At 38.5% G+C, this 11237-nt stretch overlaps 1 protein-coding gene across 2 annotated transcripts; it reads left to right on the top strand.

The window, feature by feature from the left end:
- Window positions 1-759: 759 nt before the first annotated feature.
- Window positions 760-10860, top strand: ggt1b (gamma-glutamyltransferase 1b). 2 transcript variants are annotated; one of them, XM_035667401.1, is made up of 14 exons: window positions 760-870; window positions 1185-1234; window positions 2637-2844; window positions 3082-3212; window positions 3335-3424; window positions 3696-3888; window positions 3990-4150; window positions 4675-4824; window positions 6914-7050; window positions 7708-7895; window positions 7980-8107; window positions 8851-8963; window positions 9112-9225; window positions 10024-10860. In XM_035667401.1, the coding sequence occupies exons 3-14, from the start codon at window positions 2678-2680 to the stop codon at window positions 10168-10170; spliced, it is 1719 nt and encodes a 572-aa protein (XP_035523294.1). In that variant the 5' UTR covers window positions 760-870; window positions 1185-1234; window positions 2637-2677; the 3' UTR covers window positions 10171-10860. The 2 variants fall into 2 exon arrangements, with proteins under 2 accessions (XP_035523294.1, XP_035523293.1); XM_035667400.1 differs by lacking the exon at window positions 1185-1234.
- Window positions 10861-11237: the final 377 nt, after the last annotated feature.

The raw sequence follows: 11237 nt of genomic DNA, 5'->3' as shown, positions 1-11237 counted from the left end.
CTGAGTGATGCATGTGTTTGCGTCTATAAAGTGCTTGTTCTGCTTTGTGATGGTGATTCGACAATGCCTGATGAGGAAGAAGGAAGAAGATCGAACAGATACTCAATAAAATACTACAGTGTGTGGATCCTTTGTCTGCTTATTTCACTGACTCTTCTCACCCAGCTCTGCACCCCTTCACACTGGTCCCCTGCAGTTTGTTCTTAATGTTCGTTCCTCCCCTCATGGCAGATGTGATCTTCTCCCTCGCAGCCCTGAAAGCCTTCATTTTCCTGGTGAGGAGGCACTTTATTTGAAACTTTAAAATCAGTTTTTTTTAAAGCTGTCATGCCAAAGCCGATATTTATTATAGAGCTGCATTACATCAGAGTCGTGAAACAGGTCCCAACTTTATAATTCTGTTAAAGTGTCGACTATCTGTTGACTAGAGTCATATGTCATCTATTTGAAATGACCCACCAGCGAACCGAGGCTACTGTTAGTTAATCTTTGTCGCAGATAAGCTTGAGCACCATTACAGATAAAGAACTATTCATCCAGTGAAATGTAGTTCCCTCTCAGTTTCAGGGTCATGTAATTGCTCTGTGTTTGTGTATTTTAGAAAGTAATGTGAAAAGTGAGTACAGATGACTAATTATTTGAATGATAACTTTAATGTCATCTCAAGTTGTTTCTTCTGTCTGCATTTTTTCTCTTTCCCATCGGCAACACAAGATAGGTGTTTTATGATGGGGTGGGTTAAAGTTTAATGACTTTGTCATAGTTACATATTGAGAGCCACAGAAAGCCTATTACCTATCAACTGCTGCAGTTTGTGGCAGGTGCACACAGTGAGCAGCCTGTTGCTGAGGCCCCCCGAGAGGAATCAAGGTAAGACAGAAAATCGTTTGACATGTCTGGGAAAGTTCATCTCAATCATCCAGGTGATACAATGTTGAATCCAAATCTAAGACGAGGATTTGGATTCTCTATTTCTCCACATGTCGTTGTTTCACTTCCAAAAATGTCCTTTTTGCTTTTAATTTTTGAAGTAACTTTGTACTTTGAGATGTGAAGTCAGGCGACAATTTTATATAAATTGTTTGTGTACTGTAATGTTCAACAGTAGCTCTTGTGCTGTGCAACTGTGCTGTCTATACACTTGCCTGTTACGTAATCTGGTTTCATTCCTTTTCCTTTGACAGACCAAAGAATCAGCATGACAGTAGGATTTAGGCTTTGGAGCAAATGAGAGGTATTATTAAGATTAAATACTTGAGGCTTTTTCTTATTCTTATTCTTTTTATTCTTATTGGTTGCTGAGAGCACAGCAGGAAGATACATTGCCTCACAGTCAGATTATCTCAGATGTTAAACAGTAACTGTGTTACTTTAACACATCAGTTTGGAGCTTTATTGGCTAAGCAGAACTCTCATACACATTTTAAAGTCTCTTTGTTATTTAGGCTACATTATTTTAAACTTAGATCGACAGAAATGGTCAAGTATGTAACTTCTGTGTGACAGAATAAAGTTTTTTTTTTAAAATATCTGTTCAATCAACCTTTATTTGAACATTTGGTAGGGACATTTAGAAAGTAGCTTTTTCAGCAGTGAGGTTTTAAGGATATGAGCAGAGTAGTAGTGGACTTATTTTCAGCCAGCCAGACAATGTAAAGTAGAGTTGGGGCTGTATTGCTGCCCTCAGGTCCTCCATATATAACTTGACTTTTGCCCACAGGTCAGCTTTGTGCAACACATATTTGGTTTAGGACAAAAAATCCACAACTCATCTCTGCTTGAGGCTAGCAGCTTGAGGGTACATTGGCTGCTACTATGATAACACACCTGAAGCTTTGTTAAATTGCCAGCTATCAAATTGCATTGTGGGTAATGTAGGCAAGGAAGAAGAATGTGTGGATTAAAAAAAAAGATATTTTTAGTTCTGCTGCGGCAATTTTGATCATGTTTCTTAAACTGTCCATCGTGAGTGATCATTTTGAGTTCAATGTGAAATTTATAAGGTACATTATTAAAAAGCGGTGGCATTAAGGCTCACTATGTAGGCTAAAGCACCACCCTCATCTCAGTTGTGATTCTCTTTCATAGTAGCAACATTCAGATTAGTGAAGTGAGCAGTGACTGCGTGTCAGCCGGTGAATCTTCTTCAACTAACTTCTGCCTTACTTGGTCTGTTCACCATTATGGTTACTTACTGACTTACGTTTAACATTATTCACCTGTGGTCACGTGCTGACACCAGTGTTTAAGCAAACAGCTTTTATGTGGGTATTTTGAATATAAACAATGAAGAATATCACATTTCTCAATCTCCGCAGTCTGGGATTTTCTGAACCTTGACTGGCTGGATAGATTTGATATGTATAAAATTTTTATGTTTGTATGTTTATATTTCAATATGTCAGCCTCAGTTTGTATCTTTGAACTTTCATGTGATTCTGCTGATAATCCAATATTGATATAATATTTAAACCTGTATTGTATGATATACATAGTATGTGTGAATTTCTAATTTATTAATCTGTTTGATCTTTGTGGTGTGTAATTCTGCGCATTTGGGTTTACAGTTGAAGTGCAGCCCTTTGCAGTTGCATTTTCATACATTTAAAATACAAATAATGTTTTTCTCTTGACAGGTATTAAATAGAGTGTCTTGATTTGTTCCTGAGCTATAAAGATGTCCAAGAAGACAATAATTGTGGCGCTGGCGATACTGCTGCTGGCCTCTGTCGCCACTTTTGTGGGTGTCTTCTTCGGTGTGGGGAGAAGGAAGCCTCCGAGTGAGCAGGTGTACTTGAAGGCAGCTGTGGCAGCAGATGCTGGGCCTTGTTCAGAGGTCGGCAGGTGAGAGCTTACCCAGTAAAACATCCTCTAGGACATGTTGCTCTATGGTAAACAGTCATACATGGATGCCAACATACAATATAAACCTAGAGTCACACATGCAAATCCCTGTGAACTGGCTTTATTTAGGCCTAATTTATTTATATCTTTGGCCAGCAGGGTCTTAATATCTTAAGTGTAAAAACTAATCCTCCACTACTTCCCTCCCTTGGTGTGTTTTAATTAATTTTACCACAGAGACATACTGGCGAAAGGGGGGTCTGCAGTTGATGCCTCTATAGCTGCTTTACTGTGTGTTGGCCTTATGAACGCTCACAGTATGGGCATTGGAGGAGGACTTTTCTTCACCATCTACAATGCAACAACTGGTACACCTTTACTCTAACATACCTACTACTTGTTTACTCTCCCCACCTACACAACAAGCCCATACAATTTCCCTGATCATCTGGAGCCTAAATACATTTCCTTATCTGTAACTTGTACACAGGGGCGGTTGAGACCATTGATGCCAGGGAGACGGCACCACGCAACGCAACAGAGAACATGTTTGGGAACAGTACCGATTTATCCCAGAAAGGTAATGTTTAACCGACACTATCAGACATGGAAATGAGTGGAGGGAAGCTGTAATTAAGACTATCATGAAAGAGGATGACCTTGTGATAGTGACAGACAAAGGAGAGATTAGATTATATATTCCCTGAGAGTCGTGACAGACTCTAATCTCAGGAATAAAAAACAACAAAAGTTTGGGTCCCAAAGTATGTGTAGCAGTGCTCTAAAATAATGTCTGAATAACTTACGAGGCAGTAATATAAGTATGTATCCTTGGTTTTCATGGTTGGTAGGAGGGTTATCTATTGCTGTACCAGGTGAGATTCGAGGTTACGAGATGGCACACAGACGACATGGCAAACTGCCTTGGAGAGACTTGTTCCAGCCGAGCATTAATCTTGCAGAAAAGGGTTTCCCTTTGGGCAGGGCACTTGCTACTGCTCTGTCCAGACACAAGAAAACCATCATCAAGGACCTAGCCCTATGGTGAGATTCATCAACCCAAGGCCTTTAAAACCAATGTCTGGTTATTTGAAAGTCACTTAAAACATGTTCATAACCATAATGACTTTTTCACTCTATTTCAGTGAAGTGTTTTGTGGGGAAAGTGGTGATATCCTTCAAGAAAATGACACCATCGTATTTAGCAAGCTTGCAGTAACTTATAGGAAAATAGCCGAAGAAGGTCCTGATGCTTTCTACCAAGGACAACTGGCGCAGAACCTTGTGACAGATATTCAGAAAGCAGGTAGTGTTTTTTTATTGTTTTGTTTGAATTAGAAAAGTCGATGACGGTAAAACCAAACCTAATAACAGTCTGAAGTCACATGGAATATTGTTTATGCTTCTCTTTTCCTCATTCGGTCAGAACATCAGGAATACTGCACTTCTGTGTTGAATTGAATAGACTTCAGACTCCCAGCAAAAGTATGAACAAGCTAACTATAATCACAAGCAATAGGAAGTTCATTGTGTATAGTTGCACAATGGAGTCACCATTTTAATCTAGACTTTATTTTACAATCCAAACAGCGATTTCTGCAGATAAGATCATGTTTCTGTACCCACGAAGAGCATTAATGAAGCACATTATCTTTATTATCATTATGACATCTACCATCATCACTAAAAGGCATTTGCTAAATAGACTTCAGGACATAAAATATACTAACACACTCCTCTCTCTGCACATCTAATTTCCATGTTAAGGAGGATTTGTATTTCCACTTCTGTCCAAGTGTGCATTCACAGTGTTTGTCAATCCGTGTTTAGGCGGTATCATCACAATGGAGGATCTGAAGGATTATGTGCCTGTCTTGGATGAGAAGCCTTTAAGGGTGAATGTGGGGGAGTACACCATGGCTGTTCCCAATGCCCCCGCTAGCGGCCCTGTGCTCTCGCTGATATTAAACATCTTGAATGGTAAGCCTTGATGCTTTGTCCAAAAACACCCTGAGTGGGAGAGAATGTGTTTAATGTGAGCTGCTTTCACTTTGCCAGTCACTCTCACAAAGGACTCCACTGTGAGCAGCATGTTGATCTACTGTACAGGAAATCTGCTCTTAAAATAAAAAAGCTTAGCTGACTTTAACTTACCTAAGACTGTCTACTTTCTAAAACATGATGTAAAAATAAGGAAGCAGTCTTCATATTGTTGGACTATCCTCACCAAAAGCAACCTCCAGCTTCCATCTATCAGTCAATGTTGGCGTCTTTTAATCATAACTATAATCTTTGCCAAACCTCAGCCAAGTAGTTTTTGGGGGTATTTTGTTTTGAGATATAAATGGTTTCCAGACGTCGTATCTTCTAAAGCATAAAACAATAGTCAGGTGTTCATATGAAAATTGAAAGAGGTTTTGCTTGCTGTAATCATTTCTCCTGTTCATACTGGCCATTAGATCCCCTCCTAATGCACTTTTAATGTGATGCTTACACTGAAAGTGCATTAGGGAAACTTCAGACAAACTTTTGAATACATTTTTGCTCAGAACAAGGACTATGGATTTTGTTCTCCATCACTTACAATGAAAGCACATTAGAAAAGGATCTTTTACTGGCCAAACAAGAGGAACCATATCTATTTGCAAAACCTGTTTCAGTGTTCATATGGACACCAGGATTGAAAAACTGTACCTAAACATCCTTTGATGAATTTAGTGATTCCCGTCCTTTCATCTAGCATCACCAGCTGTTTGAAGTTTGTCATTTTGAGTGAAATATATCAACAATTATTGGATGAATTGCTGATGAATGAGATGTGATTTACTATGCAGAAGGGCAGTCTGAGTGTCTTTTACACAAAGATGTAAATGTAATGCTGTAGTTTTATTAAATAAATCACAAATGCATGCAATTGGTTGATCAAAGAAATCACGTAAAAAAGTATAAAGCTACTGCTAGCAGCTGGTTGACTTAGCTTATGATGAAGACTAGAAAAAACTAGCTGGGTTCTGTCCAAAGATAGTAAGATCAAAAGTTTTTAAAAACAGCTCCCTAATGTAACATCCAGGAAATAACCACCCATAAAACTGTGATTCATTGTTTTGTTTTTTACACTTTTTATAGATTATTTACAAGAAAGAGAATATATGTATTTCCCAAAATATCAAGCTTTTCCCTTCAAGATAAATGTGACCTTATCAGTCATGTGGGTGGTTTTAGAAGAAACTTTTCTTTGGTATGAGGACAGATGGTGCCTCATAAAGTCATAAAGCAATAAACTACTAAAGCAATATCAAGTTTAGATTGAACTCTAGAGAATGAAGTTTAAACTGCAGAGGGAACAACTTGAAGAGCTTTTATTTGATTGAAGTAATTAAGATCCAAATATAATTGCTGTTTGTATCTTCACACCTAAACGTGTTACTAATTTAATTCATTTATTTTCATCATATAAGCTAACCATACATAATTTTTGTGTACACCATAATCTGTCTGACTGAACTTTCTCTATATTGGCTATTGTAGCAGAAAATGTCCACGCTGAAGACACTGTCATTGTCAGTTTTCAGTACAGTGACAGGGTCTGTCTCTGAGGATTAGATGAGAAACTTCCTTCTAAAGTAATTAATCTCTCTGAACCTTTGCTTCCCTCTGACTGGCCACCCACTCACTGTGCCCCCCTGCCTCACACACTAACACTAATCTCACCAATTTACCTCTAATTGGACACAGTCGAGTGGTGGAGGCTTCACACACACATTTCTGCGACTGCCCAAAACTTTCATCCTGCCGATTTACTGTGACTCCTCTGTCCAACAGCTGAAACCCATTAAACCAAAACTCTCCAGTTCCCTCAGTCTTCCTCCTGTTTCCCTCTGTGGCTGTCAGCTCAGGGTAATACCCACAGTCTAGTCACAGCAGCTTTTAGACTAAATAAAAACACAGGAAGTGACTGGATCAAGTCCATTTTAGCTGTCTCCAATACCTGAACAGCCCTCCTGAATGAAGCGGACGAGTGAGACTGGAGTTTAAATTAAATTACTGATGATTGTTATATTTCCTACAGGGTACAACTTCAACACAGATAGTATGACAAGCACTGAGAAAAAGATCCTAACCTACCATCGCATCGTGGAGGCTTTTCGTTTTGCTTATGCAAAGAGGACCTTACTTGGAGATCCGAAGTTTCTCAACATCACAGATGTAAGGTCATCTCTGCTTGAAACAGTTTAATAATTAAAGTGTTCGTTTGAGTTTCCAGGGAATCACACTGTTTTTGTGCTACTTAACCTGAGGCAGCAGCTCTTCTTGTCTCCAAAGCTTTAGGCCTAATACTTTATACGTGTTAGCATTCCTTTAAATATGTTTTATAGGAGGTGGCAGTACGCTACCACAGGAGTGTGCCAAAGTCTGATATTATTTGATTACATAAGATCTTTAAATGTTTTCACAAGCACAAACAAAGCACTTTGGTTAAAGACTAACTTAATACCCGACTGAAAAGCAGCATTTAAAATGTTCCACACCTGTTTCACCTCTGATTGTACCCAGTTTAACTGATAGGCATAGTCATTATTGTCCTCTGTTGTACATGTAACCACACCCACCAGTGATGTCACATTCACAAGCCATTAATCTTTAGAGAAAAACGTATTCCTATAGACGCTAGTGACCTAGGCTAAACTGTGCTACCGTCAGACAACACAGACACAATTATGCAAGCATGCAAGACTTTGCTTGTCTTGGATTATAGGAACAATAGTAAAAAACACCCAAAAAGCATTAATTAACACAATACTGTTCTTTAAATATTTGGTATATGAATTATGTCATATATATGTCCCACTTTCTCTTTCAAAGCTCATCCAGAATATGACTTCAACTTTGTATGCCAATGACCTCCGTAAAAAGATCACAGATGATACCACACATCACATGAACTACTATGAGCCGGAGTTTTACCTGCCTGAAAACCACGGGACCGCACACCTCTCCGTAGTAGCAGAAGATGGAAGCGCTGTGGCCGCCACCAGCACCATCAACCAATAGTATGGCCCTCCTAATTGACCTAGACAAATATTCCCACCTAAGTTAGTTTGTCTTGTGCCTCATATCTTATTGTTTTCCTGCAGTTTTGGCTCCAAAGTCATGTCAGGATCAACAGGGATTCTTCTCAACAATGAGATGGACGACTTCAGCTCCCCGCTCATCACAAACGGCTTTGGAGTACCTCCTTCACCGAACAACTTCATCAGGCCAGGTTATATTAATACACACGCACACCACACGCACACACACACACACACACACACACACACACACACACACACACAGAGAGAGAAGGGTTTTAAAACCAGTACAATTGTAATATAGATTGGCTGTTCAATGGTTGGCTGATTAAAGGTCACCTGTCCTTTTTGACACTGTACATTATCTTTTATGTGCTTTTAAATAATGCTTTTTAATGGGCAGTACTTGTGGCTCCTGGCAGGGGCAAGGCTCTAATGCTTAATTTCTCCTGTCAATGGCCTTGACCAAGGCACAGTGACTGCCCACTGCTCTTAACACTTGGATGGGTCAAATGCAGGAAAGTAATTTCCCCACAGAGATCAATAAAGGATAACTGAACTTAACTTTCTTGTGCAATAATTCTTAAAATAGTGGATAAACTGTCTCACACCTTTCAATCTTTTATTGGCCTACAGTGTTGAAACAAAGTAGATTTAATGTGGATTTTTTCTTTTACACTGATCAATAGAAAAAAGACCCTTTAACATCAAAATAGATCTCTGCAGAGTTCATAATTATAAACATAAAATACTTGTGTAACTAGGTCTCTATACTGTATATCCATTCACCAAAAACACATCATGTTAAACCTACTCTGATTCAATGTTGTGAGACATGATCCAGTGGTGGTAAATACTTTTTATAGGCACTGGACAGGACATACACTTCCATTTGACCTTGTTAACTTAAACTACTATTACATTCTCTTCAAAGGAAAAAGGCCAATGTCTTCTATGTGTCCAACCATCCTCTTTGACAAAAACCACAAAGTTAAGATGGTGGTCGGAGGCTCGGGAGGAACAAAAATCACGACTTCTATCGCTCAGGTAAGACACAAGCCACAGTCAGAAGTTGATACACCTGTTAAAGTATCATATATTAATGAAATAAACTATCATTATACATAGTTTGCTATGCTTCTTGGCTGTTAAGTTTTCATTAGCTGAAATGTTATTGTGTTATGTTATTTTCTAGGTGATTCTGAATGCACTGTTCTTCGACTACGATCTGTATAAAGCTGTATCAGATCCAAGGCTCCACAACCAGCTGAGTCCCAACACCACTGTAGCAGAGCCTGGTTTTGAAAAAGTGAGTGTCACAAACAGCAAACAATACTCATATATGTGACTAATAGCAAGGTGGTGTGGTGTGTTGGGAGACAATCCTTCAACTAGAAGTCCAGGTAACACTTAGCTCTCTGTCATGACTGGCACCGGGGACACGGTTCATTATATTCACCTTCAGGGGTGTGTATAATGTAAAAAGGAGGCAAATATTTTAGCACAGGTATGGTAATAACCTAATTTCTGGCTGCTAAAAATCAGCACATTTTATATGTGGTTGCCTCTGAACACATCATAAAATAAAATAAAGCTAATTTTATGATGTAGTAAAAAAGTTTGTAAGGTTGTTTCTCTTCAGGTTTCACATGCAGAAAGACAACTTGCACATCACAATATAATATCTTCTAAATATACCATTGAACCATTGAGGGTCATAAATAGAAAACGAAACCACAGTAACATCTTGCAGACTAGATAGTGTGTGTGTGTGTGTGTGTGTGTGTTTGTGTGTGTGTGCATTCTCATTCCGCAACTAGACAACTAACCGTTGAGTTTATCATTTCACTGGGATGTAAAATCTTTTGCCGTTCCAAAGGCAACAAATATGATCTTCACTTTGTTTCCAGCACTAGGTTTGAACTCTTGTTTGTACCTGTTTTCCTAAATATAAATTCTTAAAATGGGCATCATTCCCCTTTATCAAAATACACCAACAGGCTGATAAATAGCATTTTCTAAGCAAACACACCATTGTTGATCCTGTTTTCCTTTGTTTTCAAGGGGTCTACGTGTCTTTTATATATGCTTTTATGTCTGTTTACAGGACGTCCTGGCTGGTTTGGCTTTAAAGAACCACGAGACAGAGTTCCTCAAGTCAACAGGAGCTGTAGTGCAGGCAGTGGTTCGGCACGATGACGGACTCCACGCTCAGTCGGATCCTCGCAAGTGGGCATACGCCGCAGGGTACTGAGGTCATAAATACACCTCTGATTATGCAGAGAGACTGTAGGTGTGTGAACCTTGACACCAGTGGTATGAGCTGAGAGATTAGAGACTTAGTAAAGAACAAGGAATTGTCTTGGCCAGCAATTGTTTTTGAGTTAGAAAAAAAGTTCATGGGATGTGGCAAACAGATAGAAAAGGCAGGAACAGGCTGCTGTTAAAAGAAATGACTATAACAGCTCAGGGACAAACAGTCCTACTTAATAACTTACAGTAATTTCACACAACCCAGAGTGCATTGGCCTATAATGACCCCATAACAACATTACAGCTGTTGCTGATCACTGTCACCACTGGGACTCAGGGCTTTTGTTTTCTCAGCTGGAATGTAAATGTGTTACATAATTACTGAAATGTATACAATTGTAAAATTATAATGCCTGTCAACTTTTCACTACAGATGGTTAACATTCACAACACTTACATTATTAGTTATTGTATATGACATATTTATTTGAGAATAAATTAATGACAATCTCGGTGAATAGATTATTTATTTGGTCATTTCCTACATTAATGTTTTTAATTGCTTTTATCAAATTGGTACAGTAGATATTGAAGATATTTTCTATTTGTATATGTTCTTTTAAAGAAACACTTGAAATGACTGTAAACTGTAATTATTAAAAGCACTCTTAATGTATAAAAGTCTTTTGGGTCTGAGGCTTTATTATCTCAACAATATGATAATTATACAGACTAGCTGGATGAAGCTTCTTATTTACTGTCTGTTTGCATAAGTGTGGTTTGATAATTGACTCTCTAAGCTAATGGTTAACAATAGGAAAGAGCAAGTACACCATTATCTGTATCTCTATCAGACCAACTAAATGATTTATATTTGTATCTGTACTCAGAAGGGGCAGGATTTAAACCGAACATGGGTGGTAAGTGGGTGGGGCTAACTGGACAATTTAGGCCTGAAATTGATATGGGTTGATCAGAAGTTGCTATATTTATTGGAATTTCCAAAATTGAGCTTCAGAGCAATGTTTTTGATAGCATAAGAGTGAGAGAACTATTTTTTGTTGGTAT

The sequence above is a fragment of the Morone saxatilis genome, unplaced genomic scaffold, assembly GCF_004916995.1.
Source record: "Morone saxatilis isolate NCDOM2014 unplaced genomic scaffold, NCSU_SB_2.0 Contig21, whole genome shotgun sequence".
Lineage (NCBI taxonomy): Eukaryota > Metazoa > Chordata > Actinopteri > Moronidae > Morone > Morone saxatilis.
Note: the sequence above shows the minus strand (reverse complement) of the source record. Positions and strands in the feature narration are given on the sequence as shown.